At 41.5% G+C, this 25,293-nt stretch overlaps 1 protein-coding gene across 2 annotated transcripts; it reads left to right on the top strand.

Moving 5' to 3' along the window:
• The first annotated feature begins 751 nt into the window (after nt 1-751).
• Nucleotides 752-25,278, top strand: SMARCA5 (SWI/SNF related, matrix associated, actin dependent regulator of chromatin, subfamily a, member 5). Of its 2 annotated transcripts, none has more exons than XM_040581852.1 (24): nt 752-1,001; nt 3,476-3,550; nt 6,443-6,609; nt 7,343-7,443; nt 8,109-8,209; nt 10,107-10,286; nt 11,761-11,916; nt 12,020-12,151; nt 12,971-13,039; nt 13,569-13,678; nt 13,952-14,178; nt 15,855-15,976; nt 16,065-16,217; nt 17,418-17,550; nt 18,235-18,383; nt 18,624-18,743; nt 18,972-19,082; nt 19,667-19,780; nt 19,975-20,097; nt 21,335-21,467; nt 22,489-22,607; nt 23,589-23,801; nt 24,225-24,335; nt 24,981-25,278. In XM_040581852.1, exons 1-24 carry the CDS (start codon nt 876-878, stop codon nt 25,044-25,046), a joined length of 3,111 nt encoding a protein of 1,036 aa, XP_040437786.1. In that variant the 5' UTR covers nt 752-875; the 3' UTR covers nt 25,047-25,278. The 2 variants fall into 2 exon arrangements, with proteins under 2 accessions (XP_040437786.1, XP_040437793.1); XM_040581859.1 differs by lacking the exon at nt 752-1,001 and adding an exon at nt 2,253-2,275.
• The last annotated feature ends 15 nt before the right edge of the window (nt 25,279-25,293 follow it).

Consider the following 25,293-nt stretch of genomic DNA (forward strand, 5'->3'; position numbering starts at 1 on the left):
GGCCTGGCTCCTCCAGCCAAGGGCAGGGAGGGTGACTCGAGCAGTTGGCTCACGTCCTGTTCAGAACTCCCCCCCTCCTGGAGGGCTGTTCTGTTGCACTGGCACACGTTCTCCTGGGGACCTGCTCTTCCACCGCGGCGGCGTCCTCCTTGCCTTTTCTATTGCAGCGTGCACCGTGAGGGACGGCGGTCGGCTCTGGCCTCTCTCTTGCTTTTAACAGCCCCAGGCCGCGATCAGGAACGCGCGGCGCGAGCCCTGCCGCAAACGGGGCGGGTGTCTTACCGGCAGCGTTACCGGCGCACCGGTTCTGCTCCCCCGCCTCCTTGCCACGCGCTGCCGCCCGCACACTGGGGCGCAGGTGCCCGGCGCAGCGAAGTCGCCGCCGGCTTCGGCCGGGGGGCGGGACACGAGCCGCAGGCCCCGCCCCGCCCCCTCGGCCGGGGACCCTTCCCCGCGGCGCACGCGGCGCACGGCGGCACCATCGCTGCGCCAGGCGCGCGGCCCCGCCCCGCCGGCCGTTGGGCGGCCGCGCGCTCCCCTGGGCGAGCGGTGGCGTGACGTCACAGACCCCCCCGGCGGCGGCGGCGGCGTTGCGAGGCCGCCTCCAGTGAGGGGCGAGGCGGCGGCTGGCGCCTGCGCAGTGACTGCCGGCGCGGCGGCGGCGCTCTCGCGAGAGCGGGGAGCCGGCTCGGTTCCTGGTTGGTGGGCGCCCGCCGGGAAAGCCGGGGCGGCAGCGGGGACGGGCCTCGGCCGGCGGCCGCGCACCGCGCTCGGCGCGCCGCTTCTCCCAGCTCCCGCCGGGCGGCCGTCCGCAGCGCGCAGCCCGCCGGGCGCGGGCCCTGGGTTCCGGCGGAGCGTTGTCCGCGGCGCGGATCATGTCCGCCGGGCAGCCGCCGCCGCAGCCGGATGAGATGCCCGCGCCGCCGCCAGGCGCGAACGGCAGCGAGGCCGCGGGGACGGCTTCCACCGCCGCCCCGCCCGGAGCCGACGTCGAGATGGAGGTCAGGCGCTTCTCCCCGGCGGGCCCCCCACCCTCACACCCCTTTTCCCGGTTCCGCGGGGCTCGGCGGCGGGCACGGGGGCCGCGGCGGTGGGGGGCGCCCGGCCGCTCGGCGGCAGGTGTCCGCCATGAGGACGGCGCCGGCGGGGCGTCCCCGGGCCGCGTGGGGCCGCGGGAGACAATGGAGAGGCGGGCGGGGGCGGGCCGGGCCGTGCGCCGCGGCGCCTCCGGGGCGCTGCCGGGCTCCGGCGGGAGAGAGGGCGGGAGGGCGGCGGCTGGGGGAGTCCCTGCGGTCCCCTCAGCGCCCGGGGTGGGGGCCCGTCCCTCCGCTCCCCTCAGCGCCCACCTCCGCGCGGATCCCCCTGACGTCGTGTTCCTCCGCCGGCTGCGGCCGCGGGGGTTGGGGGGGGGGAGGCCTCGCCGCCTGGTCGATTCGTTTATTTATGTTCTGTGGAGTGGGGTCATGGCCCCCGGCCTCTCGCTTGGCTTCGGGGTTCGCCCCCCCTCCCTCGGTACCCGCTTGGTGCAGGCAGCCTGCCGGGCCTTCCTCCCCTGCCTCCATGAAAAGCCCTCCCGGCGTCAGAGCTTCCTCAGCACCCCGCCGGCCCGTAGTCTGGCGAGCAGTAGGGTCTTCTGTCCTCTGAGGTGATACAAAACTTTTTTTTTTTTTTTTTAATTGGGGCGGGGAGGGTACAGGCCGTTGTCTGAGCCGTTGTTTCGGCAACAGGTGCTTCTTCCAGAAATTTCAGGGGGTTTGAGCGACTGCCTGCAGATGCCGGTTTTGCCGGAGCATTGTGTCTTTAACGCGATGAGGAAACTGGTTGGTCCTGCTTGCGGCGCAGGGTGTTGTGTGCTCTGAGTCACGCTGTACGGTCCAGCCTACTCGATCTAAATACATTTGCAAATGCCGTGTTTTCCGGAGGAGCAGGTCGCCAGAGCACTGTGGGTAATGGGTCCTGCTGGAACCTGCAGAAACGGGGCAGCTGCGGGCCGGGCCGGGCCGGGCGCACCGAGGCGCCAGGGCTGCTCTGCTCGCTGAGGCGAGTGGCGCTTCGCCTTGGGAAGGGGTTGCCTTGCACCGAGCCAAGCCCCGGGTGAAATAGCCTTTTGGTCCCCTGAGAGACGGCTTTTCCTGATCGTCCGCTAAATCGCGGGGTTTTGTCATCTGTGTTGTGCGTGGTGAGGTCAGACGGTACGCTGCTGGCTGCGGTTCGCCTGTTGGGCGTTCCAGGAGAAACGGGAGTTTCGTACAGAGGTTCGAACGGTCACTGATAGGTGGGTGTTGCTTAAATCCAGTAGGAGATTAAGTAAGAAGATTTGAGTACGAGTTCAGAAGATCTTGTGGTGCAACTTTTTATGCTTGGTTCTTAATATTTTGAAGGGCAAAGGCAACGCTTCTGCTAGGATTTTTCTCTTTCCATGTGCCTTACCTGCCAGAGTTCTGTGAGGAAACAACCGCCCACAAGCATCCCATGCTCTGCCTGCCTTTGTTTCATGTTGTTTCTTACTTTCCTGTTCCTTTGTTCTGTGTCAGCCAGTGAAGATTGAATTTAGCTCAGTTCTTGGCTCAGTTAAACAGATGGTTATTAATGATTTTGAAGGCATCTTATTTGTCTCCTTTTCTCACCTTTTCAAGAATTATTTTGTAATATGCTGCCTTAGCATGTTTTACCAGGGAAGGATTATCCCATTTTTTTTGGTTTTAAGAACAGAAGATGAAATTAAACATCGGAGGTGATGAGGAAAGGGTTAACCTGTTAACAAGGCAAGGATAAATAAGCCCTGACCTGAAAGAATAATTGAAGGCAGTATGTCAAGGATTTGGCAGGAAGGGGATGAGGGAGGACTGCCCCCTCCCAACCAGCTTGTTTGTTTGTCTATTAGTACTGATTCCGTTGGTGATAACAACAATTATTTGATTTAATAAACTAAGTAGGGGACAAATGCAGTGTGTCTAAATTCCTCTGCTTCCAGGACAAAACTGCAGTCCAGATTCTTACTTAGACTTGTTCCTTTGCTACAAAAGGATGAGGGATTGGGGTAACCTGCAAAAAGGAAAAAAAAAAAAAACCAACAACTTTGAAACTACACTTGCCTGGGGACCAGAGCTAGTTCTTTCACAGTACTCTCCAGAGCCAGCTTTAGGACCGTTTTGGCTCGGCACCCTAGAATCGCCATGCCAAGCTCCTGGACCACAGCTGTCTCTCTCATTCACATTGATGTGATGCTTTAATGATGTAGCTAAATCGGATTACAGAGATCTAGCTCTGTCCCTCACCCTGTGGTAGGCATCTTTGATCCATCTCCAGGTAATTTTACAGTAAGTAATAGAAAGCTGACTATATCAAAGCAGCAAAAGATGGCTGTGCCATCTGATGTAGATAGATGATAATTTGAAACAAGCTTGTTCTTCTTTACGTAGGTATCTTCCCTTGTTCAGAAAGTAATTTTTTTTCTAATTCTTTTTCATCTCAGGAATCTTTTGATGATGCATCACCAGGAAAACAAAAAGAAATGCAGGAAGCAGATCCTACATATGAAGAGAAAATGGTATGTAATATTTGGGACTAAGTATAGCTGTCCAGTAGTACTTGTGCAGCTGCTTAAAATAGAATTGAGTTTTCTGCTTGTTTAACATCTCTGAACTGGGTTTATAAATTTTTTTGTAGTTATTAAAAAATACTAAAGTAACTTGAAACCAAAAAATATCACGAAAAAAAACCTTCAGACCCTTCTCCTTTTTAGCGTTTTGTTCACTGGTCCTCTGCTCTTTCTCCATTTCCATTGCAGTCGTTTGTGGCAATAATTGTTAATGTGTTTTGTTGTTTCCGGGAAGTATAGTACTAGCAGCTCTGAGGTGCTCTAGATTTAGAAGAATGATATAATGGGAAATACTTAAATGTCTCAGAGGAAAAAAAATCATGAAAAGCTGTCAAGTTGCTTTTGAAGTTGTCTGGAGAGTTGTCCTTCCTGTAGGCAAGGGGGATTATGAAGAGTTGAGTGTTCGATTTCTCTGTCAGAAACGGAAAGATTCTCTAGGAAAGCGCCCATAAGTATTTAAATGGCTGGTACCTTACTTTCTCAACATATGGAATCAGTTGAAGTCTAGAACCTTTTTTAGATCATGGTTGAATACAGGGAAATAATATCAAACTTATTTTTAGACCACAGGAGTAGCAGTCCTTTGTAGGAAGAGTACATTAATTTGTAGCTGGGGAGGTGAGCAGTAAAAAGAAAGGTTTGGCATAAGGCTTTGAGTAGGCACTGCTTTAATTTTCAGTGGAAATATGCTTTCGTAGGAGGACTACAGAATAAGCAGAGGTTCTTTCAAACAGTTTAGGGGTCAAAGTAAATGAAAGTTAGCTTTCAAAATTCACAGGAGGCTGAGGAAAGGTTTACTGTTTGGAAGTGCTGATTGTAAGCCTTGGCCAGCTGTTCAGCCCTTTTACTTTGTCTAGACTGAAAGGGATTTTGTTAGAATTTTCTGGAATTTAATTTGTTCTTTGTGAAATTCTAGTTGGGCTCCTTGTGGGTCTTTTGAAGATGGGTGATTCTGTGCTTCATGGGTTAGGTAGGAGAAAACTTACTATTTTTATTATTTTTTAGTTTTTGTAATGTCTTGAATGTAAGAGATGGAGCTGTCTGCTCCTCACCATCTTCGTGCATTTTCTTTCTCTGTTCCCCTCCCCATTTTCCTTTCTTCCTGTTCATAATTCCAGTGTTTGTGACTTCATGTAGAATTTCTCCATAGGAAAATGAAACTTGATTCTTCTAATTTGCTGCTTCCAGTGTTGTTTCTTCTTGCCACTGAAAATAAGCCAGTCTTCTGCTCATTTCTTTGTGCTGCTTCCTGGCAAACTGAAGGAAGTGAACTTGGAGTTGTCTTTTCTAGTCTTTAGACAGACACAACTACGGGGAGGATTGTATTTTACTGTTGCAATAGTCAGAAGATGGCAAAACAGGAAAAGTTTCTCTGTTGACAGGAGGAGAGCTTGAGGTTGCAGAGTACAGCCTGTTCTTGTCTGTTCCCTATGTAAAAAGTACTGATCATGTTTGTTAGTCCTTTGAAGGAGTAGCCTTAAGTGCAATGAAAACAAGTTGTGCGGATGTGTGTACGGTGCCGAAACTTGCAGAAGATTCCTCACTAAAATTTTAGAATGAGGCAACTTTTGCTTAGCAGTCTGTATCTCTTCTCTTTTGCACAGCCAATGAAACAAGTACTTAAAAATAAGGGTCAGCAATTTGAATATCAGTAAGATCTTACCTAGTTTAAACTTCAGAAACTGTTGAGAAGTAAACAAAAAAACCCACAACCTACGAAGAATAGACATGGAAGCTTAATTCAGTGGATGTGGATTGTAGCTGGCTCAGTCAAGCTTGAACTGTAGTTAGAGCAAGTCTGACTCTTCTGTGGCACATACAGGATCTCTTTCTTGGTCTCTTTCTTCTCTAACTCCGTTTTCCTGTCTTTTACGTAGTTCAGGATCGGCTTGCTTTCAAGAGGAGAATGCTCACAGAGCTGGCATTGCTCTTGCAGAAGCCTGGAACATGTGGTCCTTTTTACTAAGAAAACTCACTTCCTGTAGCTGTGCAAGTTGCTAAATACCAGGTTATGCTGTGGCAGCTGGCAGAATGTCAGGGTGGTGGTTGTTAAGCTTGGAGCTGTTTTCTGTCTTGATTGTCTGTTCTAAGGTTTTGATGTGGCCTGGGGAAGGTGTGTTGATTCCCAGTGGAACCTGTCTGAAAGGAACTGGACCTTTTAAACACTCATATTGTCTCCTGTAATCTTTTTTGCACAGCAGATAGGGCGACTCATATCAAAGTGGACAGTCTGACAAGTTAGGTCGGCTGAGCGTATCTGAGAGGTGGCTGGTGCTGAAATGGGTGTTCTGGCTTGTAGCTATGGGCTCTTCTGCCCCCTCTGCTCCCTTTCATGCCAGCTCTTCAGCTTATCTGGCACCACAGCGAGGTGGTGTATCTCAACTGAGCAGGCAGGAAACTAGTGCAGTAAGAAATAGTTCTTGGTGGGTTGGCGAGATGAGCGAGGTCATTGAAGGATCCTTGCCTGCTGGGCAGGGTTAAATTCCTGGGAGTGGGAGTGTCATCTTTGATAGGATAAGGTTGTTAAGGGTAGTCTGGCCTTGTCTAGTGACACTCATGCGATCTTTTTGCCAAAGTCGGATTTCAGTTTTGGCGCAGGTCTGTCTCGCGACTTTGATCTTACTGTGTAGCAAAGGCTAACCTTGACCCAAGAAATGAACATTGAGTCTGTCAGCAACGGTTACGTTGTTGATGTTGATCATCTCTTCTTTGTTATTGTAGCTATGTATGTAAAGAAATGTGAATCTGTATTGTTTAAAAAGCATTTGTTAGCTTTTTCTTCTGAATGAATAGATACTGTAATGTCTCACACTTGTTCCACTTGATTTTCCTTGTCAACAGCAAACAGACAGAGCAAACAGATTTGAATATCTGCTGAAGCAGACAGAGCTGTTTGCTCATTTCATTCAGCCTGCTGCTCAGAAAACTCCAACTTCACCTTTGAAAATGAAGCCTGGACGACCACGAATAAAGAAGGATGAAAAACAGAATTTACTGTCAGTTGGCGAGTGAGTGATGACATGTAGGCCAGCTTGTACTGTAATTATGGATTTTGTTGTACTTTAGAAGCGTAAGTTAAACTTGCTAGTCTTTTGTCTTATTTTGGTGTGTATTTTATGCTATATAATTGCGAGTTTTTTTCAACTGCCCACCTGGAAGTTGAGGGTTGTTTAAGAAATCTAGGAGTTACAAGAATTTTGTATTGGTGGTAAGGCACTATCGTGATTAAAAGTATTCCAGCATGAGGAAAAGTGGGAGAAGTAGCGCACTTGTGTCTGTGAGCTGTAGGAGTTCGTGGAGAACATCAGCGTACAGCACCTTGCAGGCAGCTTGAACAGCAGAAGTCTAGAAATTTGGATTGCCTTCACTGCAGCTTGTATAGCTAACGGTGCGTCTAGCGTTTGGCAGATGTTCCAGAACTCTTAAATAAGTGTTGTTGCCGGTCTTGTAGTTAAAGGCCAGTAATGATGCACAGAACTTATCCCTTTCCGGTCACTTTGCTCTGATATTTGAGTCTGCTAACAGCGTGGTCATCTTATGTTGTTAAGACGCTAGTGGCTGTAAGAGTTAAAAAGCAGCATTTCAGTTGATCAGCTAAACATGAGTTCTTTTGAAGAATCTTGCTAGAAGCTTCTTTGGGTGTTGGTGGTCTGTACTGCAGTGACATTAGATTTCATTTCAGAACAGCTTCACATCTTTTTAGTTTAGCCAGAAACTTACTTCTTTCTTGCACTTTTTCAGCTACCGCCATCGTAGAACAGAGCAAGAGGAAGACGAGGAGCTGCTAACAGAAAGCTCCAAGGCAACTAATGTCTGCACTCGATTTGAAGAATCTCCATCATGTGTGTTTCCCTTTTTTTTTTTTTTTTTTTCCCCCTCTCTGTTCTTTTCCTTCAAGATATCTAAAATGAAGTTTATTTTGGTCTTTCCCAGTTCCCCCAATGAATCGGTTTTGGGGGACAGGAGATGGAGGGGAAGGAAGACCCAGCACTGGTCTAATAGGACCAAATGTATGAGGGAGGGACTGTTTATTTTCAGTGAGGCTACATAGATCATCCAGTGAGTCTTGCCCTTTAGAAATCCAGTTGCTATACTTTGGTTACTAGGTGAGAGAGAGTGTTTTTCAGTATGCATCTTAATAATTTTTATATATGTAATGTGTCTTCTGATACAATTTGGAGTTCCTAACAGCTTTCTGTTCATTGAACAGAATTCAGTATTCTGTTGTTTTAACGTTTGACTGTGTTCTGATCTGCGCGGTGGTGATAGAGTTAGAACTTTTATGTGCTTTGGGTTCTTGCAGAAAACAGAGCTGTCGGAGCAGCTTGCAGAAACAGTTAACATGTCGCTGTCTCCAGTCTGCCTCGTGCTGGGAATTTACTGCATGAACTTTGCTACTTGATTTTGTTCTGTAGCTTAGATAATTGATGTCAATTAGCAGGCAAGGGGTGGTGAAATTCTTTTAAGTTTTTACAGATCTTTTCATCTGTTCTTTCGTGTCTTTTAGATGTTAAGTGGGGAAAGCTGCGTGATTATCAGGTCCGTGGACTGAACTGGCTCATCTCTTTGTATGAAAATGGCATCAATGGTATCCTGGCAGATGAAATGGTATGCATGTAGTCCGTCTTTCGGGGGACTTGTGAACACATGCGATACAATACAATTTTAGTATGTGTGTGTGTATATATATATATATATATGCGTTTAATAGCACAAAATGCAGTAATAATTTGCCAGATCTTTCCTACTATGTTTTAAATCACTAACATTACAACTGCCACACACATCTTAATTAACGGTGTAGGCAGTTTTAGAAATAGGCGTATGACAAGGGAATCTGTCAACCATTAGAAAAAAAGGATTCAATGGAGAGTAGTTGTTCTATAGAATGAAGTATCCTCAGTTTTTTCTCTCTAAATCGTAACTATTTTGTTATGGTATTCTCAAGCTGTCCTTGTGAAGAGAGCGTCACATATGAGAAGAGCAACAAATGCGGAAATACTTCCTGTTGTTGTTAGGGTGAAATGCAGAGAGCAGGACACAAGTGTCCTGTGTGGACTGATCTCAGCAGCAAGAGCTACGCCAGTGGGAAATTTTCTGGGAAAAATGATGCAAAAATAGATACAGCTGGAGAGCTGCATTAAAATTTTCACACTATGACCACATAACATTTCAGTCAGCACTGGCTGTAGTAGCTTTTGCTTCTGTTTTTATTATTTTTCTCTGAAAGACAAGGGTTGAATGCAGAATAAATTGCAGTATTTTGATGGGCAGATACGTTTTTGTCCTCTAAGTGATCTTAGTTGTATCTGGTTTTCATAAGGAGCAGGTAAGGAAAAACAAAAATCTAATTACATTTCAGTATGCTGTATTTCTTATACCTTCTGGTAATTTCTGAGTAATAAAGCTTCTTCAACATAAATTACAGACAAATGAATTTCAATTATTGTTCAGTAACATGTTTACTTTTGTAGTAAATCAAGGATTTTTTTCAGCATACATGCTTAGGAATAGAGTAATTTTTTTTCTTTTCTTTGCTGAGTACAGTTCTAAGTGGAGCAGGCTTGTTTTAACGAAAACAACTGGGAAACTTTTTAAGTCCTTGGGTTTGTGGTACTCCAAAATCCATCTTGCGTTGAGGAGTTTAAATATTTACTATTACATATTTTTAGCTTTATTCTTAAATATTAATCCTTTTGAATTTATGCCTTTCACACAGCTTGTAAACACTTTTCCACATCTTACACCAGGTGGAACGTGGTTATTTTGAAGACAAAGACTTGAATTTTAGAAGCAAACATAACTTGTGCTGATGGTTTTTGTTTTTTTTTTAAATCTCATGTGCTTGAGTCATAATCTTTTTGAATTATTTCAATGATCTGGTTTTTGCGTGTCTTCCTCAGTGTTGTTTTAATTAAAATTCTATGCTGAAAATACAAGTTTTTTAATCTGTCTGTTAAATACAGAGTACTTAAAAGAAAAAAAAAACATCTAAAGAAGCTCAGTATTTGTTTTATTCTTTGACATATGCAGCTGTTCACATTTATGTTTGGCTTTCTTCTCACAAGAACTGACATCACGTAGTGGCCTGTAAAAGCCTCTTTGCAGGGTTCTTGATTTATTCACTTTATTTCAAGTTTAAGAGAATGCATATGTCCAGTTTCTAAAGTTCGTTGATATCTAAATAAGTAATAAACAAAATTGAAATTTTATGAAATAATGTTTTCTTGCACTTCAAAGCATGTGTCTTATATGAAACATAAGGCAAAATTCTGACTTCATAATGTTACTCTTTCTACTTTTTTTATTAAACGTGGGAAGCTATACAAGCTTTTCCTAACCAAGATTTTGATGCCTTTTGTGAGCAGCAGTGTATTTAATAGATCTCCCTCATTTGTTCAGGCTGCTGTGTCTTCCATGTTGTACTGGGGAGCTTGCTCTTGGGTTTTTTAAAGGTGTTTCCTGAGAGATGTGTGGGTTTTTTCTGACACAATGTCCCTTACAGGGTCTTGGGAAGACACTGCAAACAATTTCTCTCCTCGGATACATGAAACACTACAGAAATATTCCTGGTCCTCACATGGTGTTAGTTCCTAAGTCCACTCTACATAACTGGATGAATGAATTCAAGAGATGGGTACCTACGCTTCGAGCAGTTTGTTTGATAGGTGACAAAGACCAGCGAGTAAGTTTTGATGTGATTGTTTCTACTGTGTAAATCTAGCATGTGATCTTGCTGTCCTTTACCTTTTGTTCACAGGGAAGGATATTAACTTGGATTTGTAGTGGTTAAACAGTCAGGCCTACAAATGCTGCCTATTTAAAATATAACCAGCTTAGAAATCACATGTATGTTGCCCAGGTATTGCTTCGTCACTGTACACTCCTCATTTCTTGGCCAAAGATTTTCTCTCTCTCCTTTTGCGAAGGCAGTACACTATGTAGACCAACAAAACCCAACAAGTCTTAAAATAGGAAAATGAAGTATTTGATGTAAAGTGCTATCATTTGTATGAATATATAAATCTATAAAAAAGGAAATTTGCTTTCTCTCTATACGGTACAGCACATTGTATTGGCTGTAAGAGCTACTCTTAAGAGGATTATGGAGTCTCACTAAGGAGCTGTTTTCTGAAAACAGGCGTCAGCTTGATGTTGGAGGGGACATGGTGGCTTGGTCAGTAAAAGTGGTACATGAATGGCTCTTATTCAGCTTCAGTGTTGTCAGAGAAAATATTGTTCAGTTTCTTATGACTGTACTATTTCAGTCATTCTTTTTTTGTTAGTTCAGTATCAATTCTTTGCTACCCTTTTTTTTTTTTTTTTTTTTTTTTTTTTAGCCTAGCAAACTAAACAAAAAAACATGGAATGTGACGGTGCATCTGTAGATTTGGCAACTAGAGATACCTATGTGTTTATGGAAGGAAGAGTTATTACCAGTGCCATTGAAATTCCACTTTTGTCAGCAGACTTTTTTTATTCTAAGGGCATCTGGCTCTATTTTCAGTTTGTTGGGTTAGAAATTGCAAAACTATTGATGGAACTTTAAATAGTTGTGGAGGTCATTGGTCCAGGTCTCATATCTCGTGGGGGTTTTTTTAGTGCATCTTTTCTGAATTGAGTATTTTTTTATTCTTTCTTCAATATATTTCTTGCTTGTTTGAGTTAAGTTCTTGACATTTATACATCTCTGTTTTGAATTCTGGCTAATTACTGTCTGCTTTCAACCTTGGATGTCAGCATTCTAGAAATTGTTCAGTTAGCCAAATAAAGCTGTGCTTGGGATTATTTTTTATATTCAAAACCTACTGTTTTCTAAACTAAAAGACAAAACAAAACAAAGCAAACGTACAGAAGATTAATTTTGAGTTCTGATCTTACAGTTCAGCTATTGAAAGCCTTATGCGTGTAGGTAGTCATTCGCAGTTTTCAAGCCAGACGTTAGAGCTGAAAGCCCTTCCGTGCTCTGCCCCAGGGGCTTCAGCAGCTTCAGCACTGACAGAATTGTCAGGATTTGCCTTGGTTGTATGTTATATTGCCTTTCTAAATAATTTCATCTTTTCATTTAAATTTAGTAGTAACATTTAACAGTGCTGGTGTGTTCTTTTTATTTCAGATTTGTCAAAGCCCCAGAAACTAACTGTAACCTTGATTTCTAGGCTGCCTTTGTCAGAGATGTGTTGCTGCCTGGAGAATGGGATGTCTGTGTAACATCATATGAAATGCTTATCAAAGAGAAATCAGTATTCAAAAAGTTTAACTGGAGATACCTAGTTATAGATGAAGCCCACAGGATTAAAAATGAAAAGTCAAAGGTAATTTACATTTTCACTGAAGGAGACATTTGTGTGGGTTATTAGGTGGCGGTGTGGGGACTAGTAATATTTTTATATTTGCTCATGTTTTAATGTCCTTTAGTTATCAGAAATTGTGAGGGAATTCAAGACTACAAATCGGCTGCTATTAACTGGAACTCCACTTCAGAACAACTTACATGAACTCTGGGCACTTCTTAACTTCCTTTTGCCAGATGTCTTTAACTCATCTGAAGTAAGTTTTCATTTCTGCTAATCAAATTAAATGAACTTGCTTGGTTTTCCACATTGGAAAATAGACCTGAATATGTACACCTGGGGGGTGTGTGTGTGTCAGTTACTACTGATAATGATAGATTGACAGTTAGAAATTTTTCCGGAATTGCGAGGTGTAGTAGGGTAGACTATTTTTCTCAGCTTGGCCATTTTTAAGGGCTGTTGTGAGTCAGCAGAAACAAGACGTTTTTAAAATCATGTGATGATCTCTGCTGCATTTCAAAACAGCTTTAAGGGCTAAACCAACTTTGTTCTTTTATTTATTTAACTGTAAGTTACGTTATTTATCTACAAGTTTTTTCCTGTGAGTTCAGAGATAGTATGTAAGGAGCAACAGACTTCACAAAGTGAAGCATGTGCTTAACTGTTTTGTTAAGCTGTAGAAACAGGGGGGAAGCCTTGTGGTGCATTACACCAAAATTGTACTTTTTCCTTTTGATCTTTCATCAAATGCTGCAGTAGTATGTTTCTTCCAGATGGAATTTGTCTGATGGAGTGATATGAGTGAATCCTTTTAGAATAGAAAAGGACTCATGTATTGGTTCTTGAGGGTTGGTTTTTTTTTACTTGTGATAGTACAGAGGTTTTCTAGTTTGTTTGGGTTTCGGTTTTTTTGAAGACATATTATAAAGCTTTCCATAAAAATAGACCAAAGAGGGTAATTTGTTCTTTTACTTACTGCCTGTGTAAGAGAATCACACTTGTATTTATTTACCATTGTAATGGCATTGCACCTTGAAAGGAAACCTCACACACACCAATGATTTTGTTGATACAGGACTTTGATTCATGGTTTGATACAAACAATTGTCTAGGGGATCAAAAGTTGGTGGAACGTCTTCACATGGTGAGTCTTTCTGCTTTTTGTATGTGTTACGCTTACCTAAGTTAAGTTCTAAATAATTCTTCCAACGCTTCTTGTGACAGAATATTAGGGTAGAATAGCTTATTCCAGAAACTGTGGTAGACTTTCAAAATAGGTTGATCAAGCTTAGAACGTGATCCATTTGTTGAAAAGGAAATGGTTTTGGAGGGGAGAAGAAGGGTCAATAGTTCTGCCTTTCAGCATTTTGAAATGCTTACATAAAATATACTGGCTATGAAGAGACTATATTTCAGTCAAGCAAAATTAAAAAAAGAACCAAGGGGCATAGAACCATCTGAAAGATGATTCTGGCCTGATCTTGGAGTCTTCCAAAGAAAGCACGTGTATATTACCATGTGTGATAACTCTCCGTATAGACTGCTTTTTCAGACGATCTGGTAACGGCTCTGATGTTTGAGCATTTATGACAGAGTCTGTCAGCACTGCTTTGGTCTGTGGATCTGCTCAGTGTTTCATTTCCAAAACCTGTTTAATGGTGTATCTCTTTCAGGTGCTACGACCGTTCCTTCTACGTCGCATTAAGGCTGATGTAGAGAAAAGCTTGCCTCCAAAGAAGGAAGTTAAAATTTATGTGGGTCTCAGCAAAATGCAACGAGAATGGTAATTCATGTGCTTGACTGTGCTGTGGTTAAAGTTTAGAAGGAATGTGCTGCTTGTGACTAGATTATTGTGTGGAACTTGATCTAACTCCTTCTGGTGTACTCCCAACTCGTACATATTTCCTTGTGACACTTTTGTGATGACAAAACCATGCATATCAAGGAGAGTTACCTGGTGAAAGGAGCGGGAGGGGGAGCTGTTGACTAGACTTAACCATTTAAAGAAAGGCCAACTTCATTTTAGTTAAAAAAGTTTTTTCTTTCTTTGATGTAGGTATACACGGATCCTAATGAAGGATATAGATATCTTGAATTCGGCTGGGAAGCTGGACAAAATGAGGCTGTTGAATATCCTCATGCAGCTGCGGAAGTGTTGCAATCATCCGTATCTTTTTGATGGAGCAGAGCCTGGTCCCCCTTACACAACAGATATGCATCTGGTCACCAACAGTGGCAAAATGGTAGTATTGGACAAATTGCTACCTAAGTTGAAAGAACAAGGTATGCATCTTGTTGTTGTTGTTTGAGGGTTGTTTGGTTCAACAATAGAAATGAAAGTTGATGCTTCTTAATGTTTTCATGCATCCTGAGCAAAAACCAGCACACTTTAGCCAGGATTATTGTTGTTTTATAGCATGATACCAGCTTGTCAAGCACAGTATCTTAAAAACAATTTGTGAAGTGCCTTCATAAATAATTGGGTCAATTATGGCTTTTTGTAATGGTAAAGTGTTCTGATTTTTTTCCTTTCTTTTTTTTTGTCCCAGCTAAATTGAGATCACAGAAACATCAGTTCATCTGGGCTTTAGGCTTTATTTCTTAGCGTTATTAGCTGTTTGAAACATAATCACGTTTGCATTTTAGTCACTCCTTTGATTTGCCATGAACTACCGTTTCAGATTCAAAGTCTTCATGTAGGGTTAAACTCAAATCCTTTGTGAAATGTTGGTCTTTCTTGCTGGATGTAGTTTTGAGCAGCACCTGAGGTTTTTTCAGTGAATTTTTTAAGGCATGCAGACATGGGGGGACCGCTCAGTTATTTTAAAGTTATTTGGTAGTAGGGACAAAGCTCTGGAATAGATTACTGTAAAACTCAGTCGTCACAGAATTTTTGACTCTGGAATACATTTTTAACTCATTATTTTAATGAGAATGCCTACTGAAGTAACTTGGCTAAAGGAGTGGAGGAAAGTTTGTGACTGGGGAGACATTGCAGAAAAGTAAAACCAAGTCCAAACCCCAGCCTTAGGTAATATAAAAGTAATCTGTACTTTGTATCCAGGTATCACTCATGCAGCTGTGGCGAGATGCATCATTGCAAGACTGAAAAAAAAATAATTCAGTGGTTACTGTGCTTTTTTTGGTCATGGTTTCTTTCTGCTATGAGGCTTCTTGTTGAGATGTGGCAATTAAAATTGGCCTGGTCTTAAATCAAATTATCATTTTACACAAAGAGTTCATTATTAGACCTTGAGTCCCAAAGGACAAAAAATAAAAATCATACTAGGAGAATATAGGGGGAAGTGGAAGCTTTGTAATATTTTGTTTTACCTACATCTCTCAAATAGGTTGGAGATGGTTGTGTGTATGTGCATAAATTACTGTACATTTATGTTCTTTGGAGGTTGTTCTTGGCAGGTAAATGAACTGACAAGTCTTAAAGAAGAACTTTCTTTCTAGGTGTCTGAAATACAAAACACATACTTCAAAATTTCATTGTTTATACTCCTTGATGTTTTTATATTTGTGTTACCATCTTGCTGTGCTGTGTCTGGGAACATTCTGATAAGAAGTACAACAAAAAAAAAAAAAAGCCAAAAGGCAGCCACTAACTAGACTAATACACAGTAAGGCAGGCGAGCCTGGCGGCAGTGCAGCAGCCTGCCAGTTAGTGGCTGAACAACCACGGATTGAGTCTGGCGGGCTGCAGCGCCTGCAGTCATGTCTGTGGTTACCCGGAACCCTTCTGCCCCAGGCTGGGCACGTTTTAAAGCCCCACACAGCCGCTGTGACAGCAGCTGCTGCAGCCCTGCGTTACGTACTGGGTTCTGAAATCCCAGTGGCTTTTCTTTGTAGTACATGGAACTGTCCGCTTGCCCTTTCTGGTGACACAGACTTGCAGAGTTTGGTAAATTTTAAGTTTTACTGAGACGTAAGAAAGCTTTTAACCCAAACAGGTTCAAGAGTCTTAATCTTCAGTCAGATGACCAGAGTCCTAGATATCTTGGAAGATTACTGTATGTGGCGAAATTATGAATATTGTAGACTGGATGGACAGACACCACATGACGAGAGACAGGTATTTAAAATTTCAAGTGTTTTCTTTAAGTAAAAATAGTACTTGTAAAATATTTGGTTCAACTGATATGTGCCTTTTATTTATTTAGGCATCTATTAATGCATATAATGAACCCGGTAGCTCAAAATTTGTGTTCATGTTGAGTACACGGGCAGGAGGTCTCGGAATCAATTTGGCTACTGCTGATGTTGTCATTCTGTATGATTCAGACTGGAATCCTCAAGTAGATCTTCAAGCTATGGTAAGAATCCAGATGGAAATTACATTCTTGTTTCTTCTCTTTCTCATGGAACTTCCTAGAAATGTGTGGCATGATGTAGTATTTCCAAAATAAATTAGTATTTTTCCTGGTTTAGCTCAGAAGTAAGATTTGTAAGACTGCTTCTCGGTTCCGGTGCAGCTTCCACGGTGTGGAACCCTTAATCACATTAGGGTACAATGTGTTATGCAGGAGGAAATGCTGGGTGCGTGTTACAGTATCCTTAGCAGTATTTAATAAAAAGACCCTGCTTTGGTTTTCACAAAAACAAATCCCCCCAAAACCCTAGCATGTTAATTCCCAATCTGTGAAGCTTTGCTCCTGTGGCGAGTGGAGGTGACTGTGTTTACACTGTCTTCCCTGAGACCTTGGAAAAGAGACAAAGAAGAGCTGAATTAAACTTCTCAAAAACTGCTTTTACAGGGGTGATAAGTGAGCAAGCTCCATTTAGTAGACATCTTTTATATTTTTTTTAAGCCGATTTGCATGCATCTCCAACCTTGGAACATGTCAGGAGCGCTACTTATCACATAAGAAAGTAAAGCTGTTTAGAAACTACCGGTGTTTTTTGAGAAAGGAGGCCTTTCAGTGACAAATATTGGATATTTCTTCATAATTATTCAGTTAAGCTGTGGGTAGGTTCTCAAGTATTCTAGCAAAAAAATTACTTCAGAAGAATGATGTAACTGGCGTTTGGAAGCTAAAGCAAGATAGTTCCAGCTGAAGGTGTATGTTCAGAATGCTAATTCTCCCAGTGGGTACTATTTGCCAGTCGGGTGAGGTGGTGGATTGTATTTTTCTTGAAATACTCATGGCACAACTGAACAATAGATTTTGGTCAGTACAGAGATAACTTCCTAAATACGTTGGTTTTATAGAAGGTTACATAAGGTCAGGAGCCATCCAGGCTTCTCCCCAGTGTGATTCAACAAAAAACCCCACACTATTTTTAGACATGACATCTAGAGACATACACTCATTGCTGATGTTATTGAACAAAACCACCCCAAAACTTGCAGTGCGGATAAGAATGTGCTACCTTGGGTAGTCATGTTAACAATGTTTATAAAGATTTAAGTAACCTATGCTATTCCATTTTTTAAACTAGGATGTTGAAACTAATGAAAATTGAAGAGTAATTGTATGGTAATTCTTTTTTTTTTTTTTTTTTTTTTTGCCTAGGATCGAGCACACAGAATTGGCCAAACAAAGACTGTTCGAGTGTTCAGGTTTATCACAGACAATACAGTGGAAGAAAGAATAGTGGAACGTGCAGAAATGAAGCTCCGGCTAGATTCCATAGTCATTCAGCAAGGCAAGTATATGAGGACAGTTTGTTTGTCTATATGATGTGATTCTCTTCTCCCCCGGCCCCAGCTTGTAAACTATGGCAGAATCAGCTAGTCCAAACGCCTGGGAATGCTGCTTTTGCCTCAGCTGAACTCCAAAGGTAGGGTGCAAAGGCCTGAGCCACTTCAAAAAAATTATTTTGCTGTGTAGGCGTAGTAGGCTTTTCCTTATCTCCCTAGTGATACATATGTACAAGTGTGTATAATCAAATATATATTTTTTTTTTTTTAAAGTACTCAACTTCTCCTGTGAAGTGGAGAAATTAATGCCTTTTGTAATAGATGGGGAGAAGTCATAGCAATGTAACCTTCTTGGTTGTCTTGGAATTGGTACCTTTATTCCTGAAAAAAGGATTCAATAAGCTTTAGTCTGGAAATTGTGAAAACATGCACCATAACAAAGCTTATATGGAAGACCTCACATCCAAAATTATGTTTCTTGAACACAATTCATGTATAATAAAGCAAATGTATGTGATCCCTGGGTAGCTTTTGCTGGCCTCCCCTCCCCCGCCTTGGAATTTCCTTTACCAAGAGAAGAGGATACAGCTTTAATGTGGAAGTGCAAGAGGAAAGAGAAATACTGTATTGCTCCTTCTGTAATGCAACCTTTTTAGTTAATTGCTATCCTCCAATGCTTCAATCTTCAGGAAGACTGGTGGATCAAAACCTGAATAAACTTGGAAAGGATGAAATGCTGCAAATGATTAGACATGGAGCGACGCATGTGTTTGCCTCAAAGGAGAGCGAGATTACAGATGAAGATATTGACCACATTTTGGAACGAGGTGCAAAGAAGGTGAGATGGAATTTTAAGAAAAAAAATGGAAGCCCACCTGTAGACTTAAATTTGATGACAAGATCCCTAGATGATTGTAAGCTGGAGAGAATAGGGGATGGCTGTTGAGGGTTTTCAAGTTGGTCAAGGATGTTTGGGGTTTTTTTTCTACTGTTGTAAATCAGATGTTTTATAATGAAGTACCTTTCAAAATTGCTACTGTTCTTTTCTTTTCTTTTTTTTTTTTTCACCCCCTCCAAGACTGCGGAAATGAATGAAAAGCTTTCAAAGATGGGTGAAAGCTCACTCAGGAATTTCACAATGGATACAGAGTCCAGCGTGTATAATTTTGAAGGGGAAGACTACAGAGAAAAACAGAAGGTAAACACTTAAATTTCTTCTGGAGGAAAGCACTAAGTTGTATGATTGAACTATATTTATTTAAGAAGTGTTGGTTAAGATAAAATGTAAATCTATAAAACCTAAGTTTTAATACTTACTTAATGAAGTAGATGCACATCTAGTTTTATATAAAACTTGGAGCTGGACTGAATGTTTTGCAAGGCTTAGTATTAATATTCTTTGGGGTGGCGGGACTTGTGTTTATAGATGGCATTTACAGAGTGGATTGAACCACCTAAACGAGAAAGAAAAGCCAATTATGCTGTGGATGCTTACTTCAGAGAGGCCCTTCGAGTCAGTGAGCCAAAAGCACCCAAGGTGAGTTGGCTGACTTAAAAAAAAAAATTGTTCACATATGCAGGATAAATGGTTAAAGCTGAAAGCAAGAGATTGGACTTTAAAAACTAATAGTGCAGTTTTTATGAGTATAAACTGGGGAGGCAATTAAAATTTGGAAAAATCCAAAGGATTTGGGAGAAACTTCTCTAACAAAACAGTAAAAGCAGGATGAAACTTGTAAGATGTTAGAAACACGTTGGTGCTACCCTCCTTACTTTATTTTTATTCAAGCAGCTGTGACTTTTCCTTACCTGTGGAAGATTTACTTATTGCTGCTTAGAACACCAGAACTTTTTTCAGTGGGATGCATGTGTGGCTCTTTCCCCAGCCTTCTCTTCCTCCCAAAAGACCCTCTCCCGTTTCCTCTCGGGTCTTTTACTTTTAGAATTCTTCATGGCTGTAGTTGTCTCTTGCATGGTGAGGCCTTTTTTTAGTTAAGACAGTGCATTTTTGTAACAAAGCTTGCTTTTTTTTTTTCTTCTCAAAAACTGAAATCAGTTATTACAAGCAAACAGATTCTGGATGTGAAAGGAAGTCATATACAAACTTTGTATGTGTTTCAGGCACCACGGCCTCCAAAACAGCCAAATGTCCAGGACTTCCAGTTCTTTCCTCCACGCCTGTTTGAACTATTGGAAAAAGAGATTCTCTACTACAGGAAAACAATTGGGTACAAGGTAATTAAAGAATTCAGGCATTGCAAAAGGTTATGCAATAGTAGGAGAATATGCACTTGTCCTGCCTTTCACCCTGATTTAAAAGTAGTAAAATCATGTTGGGCTGAACAGATCATTAGGATATATAAACAGAAAAGTGACAATTAGCAATTATCTGTGAAAAATTAAATGTTATAAAATGCAAAACCTTTCAGGTACCTCGTAATCCCGATCTGCCAAATGCAGCCCAAGCACAAAAGGAAGAACAGCTCAAGATTGATGAGGCTGAACCTCTTAACGATGAAGAACTAGAAGAAAAAGAGAAGCTTCTAACCCAGGTATAGTTGGGTCTTCAGCGAGATCAAAGCCGGCTGAAGCTTGCTTTGTGTTACAGCTGTTACAGTATTACAGGAACATTTCTTGGTGGTTGATGCACACACAGCTACAGATTTTGTTCTGGCTGAAAAGAGGTTTAGCAGTAGGTTTGTTGTGGGCCTGGGTGCCTTTGAAGAACGTGCACCAAATAAGCGCGCTGGGAATCTACTGCGTCTGACCCATGTTCTGTGTATCTTAATCCTGAAGAGTAAGAACTACCCCAGTGTCAGCCTGGCCTCCCGCGTTTGCGCTGGCTGTAGGCTGTGATACGTTCCCTCGGCTGTGGGACCCTGCAGACTAGCTGCAGAGCCGAAGGTGCCGCTTTCCACGTTATTTAACACATATGTTCTGCCAAAGTGTCACTGCCATGTGGAAGTGAATCCTGCAGGACGAATGGTCTGTTTTCCTAACCTAGGACTGGTAGTGGATAGTGTCCCTCTCTTAAAGAGGGTGTGAGCTACATAGGTATATAATTAGGCAGCACATACATTTAAGTGATGTAAAACAGGTTAATGCCCATTATGCCTTATTAGGGTATTATATTTTCACATTGTATTTGGGGGGCGGGGGATGGGACAGGATCTTGCTGGAGTAGTAGTGCACTGGAGCAGTTCACTATAAAACCAGTACAGTCAGAATGTTTTACTGCCAACTGTTTGTAGAAATTATTTCTAAGATGAAATTGGCTTGTTTTGGCAGCTGATAACTTCAGCAATACTATTTCTGTCCCTACTGAATATCACCACAAGAAAGCTTTAGACTTTCTGAGGGAGGGGGACCAGGGAACATGGCTGATGGGGTCTGTGAGGCACTTGCTGGGCCTTTTCGACAAAACAAAAGCATTATAGACACTAGCTGCTTCACTTAAGGGATTTTTCTTCTTAAAATGTGATCTCTTGTTCTCTTTCAGAGAATACTGGTAGGAGGGATTAATTTATGAGCTGAAGACTTTTATCCAAAACTAGTAGGGCAGTTAGAGAAGCCACGCTAATCATGACACTGTGTTTAGAAGGAGAGACTACAGTGACAGCAGTATAAAACCAGTTTTTCTAACATCATTAAACTGCAGAGAAAGCAGAGCTTAAATACTGTTGGAGTAATGGAAGTGTTACAGGTGCTTTAAAAAAATCTGTTAAAACAGATCTGGAGACAGACAAATCCTGAACTTCTGTGCAATGTTTGCTTTTGATTGCTATAAAGGGATTCACTAACTGGAATAAGAGGGATTTTAACCAGTTCATCAAAGCTAATGAGAAGTGGGGCCGTGATGACATTGAAAATATAGCAAGAGAAGTAGAAGGAAAAAGCCCAGAGGAAGTCATTGAGTATTCAGGTAACTTACTTTTTAAGTAGTCGGCGCTCTCAGTCCGTATCTAGTGCTGCTTTCCTAGTTTGAACCGCCTGTGAACCTGGAAACAGCTTACTTCGGAGAACTTTTTACAGGGCTCTTTAAGACGTTCAGGGTGGAATTGTACTGATGGATTTGGGATCTGCTGGTCTGGATTTTACCATATTTAGCCCCTGCCTAATTAAAGCTGTACTAAAATGTGAATGTAAACTATTACTGACCCACCTTAATATATCCTAAATCTGCTCTTAACTGGATAGCGCTGTCTTCAATACTTGTTAGTTTTTTGCAAAAGAAAATGCTCAGAAACAATGCTTGGCTGGGGAGATTTCACTTTTCCTTAGTTTTCACTAGAAAACTACTGATTAGTTTTCTTGAATCTTTGCACCTTTATTACCTCATCCTCATCAAGAGTGGGATACAGTAAACATTTTGTGATGGAATATGTAACTATTGGTTTTTATAACCTAAGTCCAATTGGCTACTTACCTCTGATGTCTCAGAACTGTTTTCTGCTGTAGTGCAGCTGCAAATTCCTGGGGCTACATTTCTAAAAGTATATAGCAGCTTATAGATGTGAAAAACTCTTTAAAAAAAAAAAGCCCTTTTATTGAAACACCCAATTGTCTTCTAGAGATTTGCTCTTGTATTTGGCCACCCAGTTGCCCTCCTGCTTCCTGTTGTAAAAAGTATTGTCATTGTATTGATTTCCATGTTAAGGAATGTTTTTTCCTGAGAAGGAAATTGACTAACAAAAACTTTCTGGCACGTGTTGCACCTTATTTAAACTGAAGACTCCTGTATCTACCCCCTTCAAAATAGCATCTGTAATACTGTGACATGTGATACCAGGAAGCGAAGGTTCCTTATCGGGTAAAAGCATGCCTCTTGTTAGAACAGCAGTAGGTTCTGGTAAAAGGAAGTAACAACTGATGTCTTTTTTTAAGGTAAAAACCTAACTTTTAAAGATGCATGCTAAGAAACTAACCAATTGTTCTTTTCTTAGCTGTGTTCTGGGAAAGATGCAATGAACTCCAAGACATAGAGAAGATCATGGCTCAGATAGAAAGAGGAGAAGCCAGAATTCAGAGACGAATCAGCATAAAAAAAGCACTTGATACAAAGGTACCTTTGCTGGGTTTCTTGCTTCCTTTATTTCCCTGTGCCAGTGAGGTGAGGCGAAGGACACGGTGCCTAGCCAGCATTACTAATGTGTGAACACATGGTGCGCATAGTGTTTGCCTCTGTTGCATATTCCTCAGCAGTTGCTTCCTATAGCTTTTCCTATATATAGAAATGCTGTCCTGGCTGATAGCTATGATGAAAACTTGGTGTGTCCTAACCTGTTGTTAGTAACAATTATCTTTTGTCGTATGACAAACAGTTCATAGTGCCATATAACAAACTCCCCATAACTACGTGCTTTTGGAAGAAGCAGAATTTCATTTGGACCCATATAACTGAAAATGCTATATATACATTTAGAGCACTTAAAAAGGGAAGACTTACCAAGCAGGGGCAGCTTTCATTCTGCTGTGTGCGTCGCCAATCCAGGTTTGGTAGTGTACAGATTTGGGGTAAATTAAGGCAGTGAAATCAAATTCCCTCCCCCTGCTTCAGGTTTGACTAGTTAGTTCTCTCTTCTAGGGCAGTCAGGGGAAGAACGGTGGCTGACTCAACCAGAACACAGCTGAACCATGTGCTACAGTCTCATGTACCTTTGTACTCTTACTCTGATTTTGACCATTCCTGAGCATTTGTGTGTTGAAAAGGATGCTTGCCACTTGAAGCCTGGCAGATCTTGACTATTTCCATATGTGGCAACAGGCATGAAGTTAGCTGTTAATCAAAAGATGATGACAAAGCTGTCTGTTGTCTAAACCAGAATTTACTAATTTAGATGGTGTTGATAAATGTACTGCCTAGGAACCCACAGTGCCTTACCTGTGTGACTTAGCACCAGGGATCATTAAAAATATTTAGTTTTCTAACTTGGCATTGTTCATCTGCCTGTCTTCATGTGGATGTATTGCTTTCATATAAAACAGTTCCATGCTAATTTTGAACTATTTCTTAGTTTTATATGATCTTATTTGTTTTATTTAGATTGGCAGATATAAAGCCCCTTTCCACCAGCTGAGAATATCATATGGTACTAATAAAGGGAAGAATTACACTGAAGAGGAGGATCGCTTTCTGATCTGTATGCTTCACAAACTAGGATTCGATAAAGAAAATGTCTATGATGAATTAAGACAGTGTATCCGAAACTCCCCGCAATTCAGATTTGACTGGTTTCTCAAGTCCAGAACTGCAATGGTATGTGTTAGTCTGTTTTGCTTTTTTGTTCGTGAATGCCTGTGACAGCACAGTTACACACCAGGCTAATTAAATAGCTTCTGAAATACAGAGGTATGGGTATGTGTACATTACATTAGATTAGATTATCGTAGACTTTCTACTAACTGTGGAATGTTGATGTGGATGGCAAAGGCGGTAAACTTAAGAAGTCTAAAGGGAAGAGGAAATGAAAATTCCAAGGTACTGTTTTTCAAAATCAATATGAGTTTGAGTTAAATACAAGCACGTTTTTAAAAGCAAATATCTGTGATCAGATCCATTCCTGCGAAGTCAGCCAGTAACTATCAAACTCGCCTGTTCAGAGGCATTTCTAACATTCCATCATGATTTTTACGTTAAGTGGCTGCCTGATGTAGTAAGTTACTATGTTGTGCCATTTAGGAGCTGCAAAGGAGATGCAATACTTTAATCACCCTGATTGAAAGAGAAAACATGGAACTGGAAGAAAAGGAAAAGGCAGAAAAGAAGAAACGTGGACCAAAACCATCTTCGGTAAGATTTAAAAAGGCGTTTCTATGGGAAAGCTCATTTGAAGACAGGATTCTTTTCTAATTGACGAGTGATATTTAAAGTTACTTGAAAACAACAACCCTTAGAGGGCCACGTTCAGAGCTGGTTAAAGTTCACGCTGTCATTCAGCTAGCGCAGTTGTGGATGCCAAATAAAGGAAAGTAAGTGTAGGTTCTAAATTGTAGCTCATGTGCTTTGGAGCAGATGAACGACTTAGTTTTGGATCACTGAGATATGGTATGATGTGTAAGTTTACCCTGGTTAAAATAAACCACAGATCTATTTTGGCCTTTCTGCATATCTGCAAAGAAAAGTTGGGAGCGGTGGATTAAAAAGTTTCTTAGAACTGTTCACAGAATATTTAAACAAGTATTTAGAAATATCATTTCATAAATGGGAAGCATTGGAACATCCTTCTTTGCTTCTATACTCTTTTTACCTCTGCAAAATCGTACTCTTCCAGATATGGAAGAATACAAAACGATGACTATCCTGAGGAAGATGTGTGTATTTGCCATATTACAACATTTGCAAGTTACTGTATTCTAAAGCTGCCAGGGTGTAAACACGTTGCTTGCTTACACTCTTTTCGTATCACAGTAACTTAGTAAAAAACTTACCTTACAGGCACAGAAGCGAAAAATGGATGGTACTCCTGATGGTCGTGGAAGAAAAAAGAAGCTAAAGCTGTGAATGCAGAAGTTTTTTAATCAATAAATTTAAAAAGTAGTTCTTTAATTTACGGGTCTTCATAAGATGTACTGTATAATGCTCAACTATTATGTCATTAAAGGACATCGGGTTCATCTGTTTACTGAACTAGGAACATAGTACTTAACGTAGTTTCACTTTTTTAAATGCAACAGCTGTGCTGAATTTTTTTTACCATTAACACTTGAAGTAATAAATAGGCTTCATTTATTAATAAGGCCTCGCGTGA

This window comes from Falco naumanni, chromosome 1 (genome assembly GCF_017639655.2).
Source record: "Falco naumanni isolate bFalNau1 chromosome 1, bFalNau1.pat, whole genome shotgun sequence".
NCBI lineage: Eukaryota > Metazoa > Chordata > Aves > Falconiformes > Falconidae > Falco > Falco naumanni.

Coding starts and splice junctions, on each gene's coding strand:
- SMARCA5 (XM_040581852.1), top strand. CDS start 876: ATGTCCGCCGGGCAGCCGCCGCCGCAGCCGGATGAGATGCCCGCGCCG. Junction 1,002..3,475: donor GAGCCGACGTCGAGATGGAG/GTCAGGCGCTTC, acceptor TTTTCATCTCAG/GAATCTTTTGATGATGCATC. Junction 23,802..24,224: donor TCAAGTCCAGAACTGCAATG/GTATGTGTTAGT, acceptor TGTGCCATTTAG/GAGCTGCAAAGGAGATGCAA.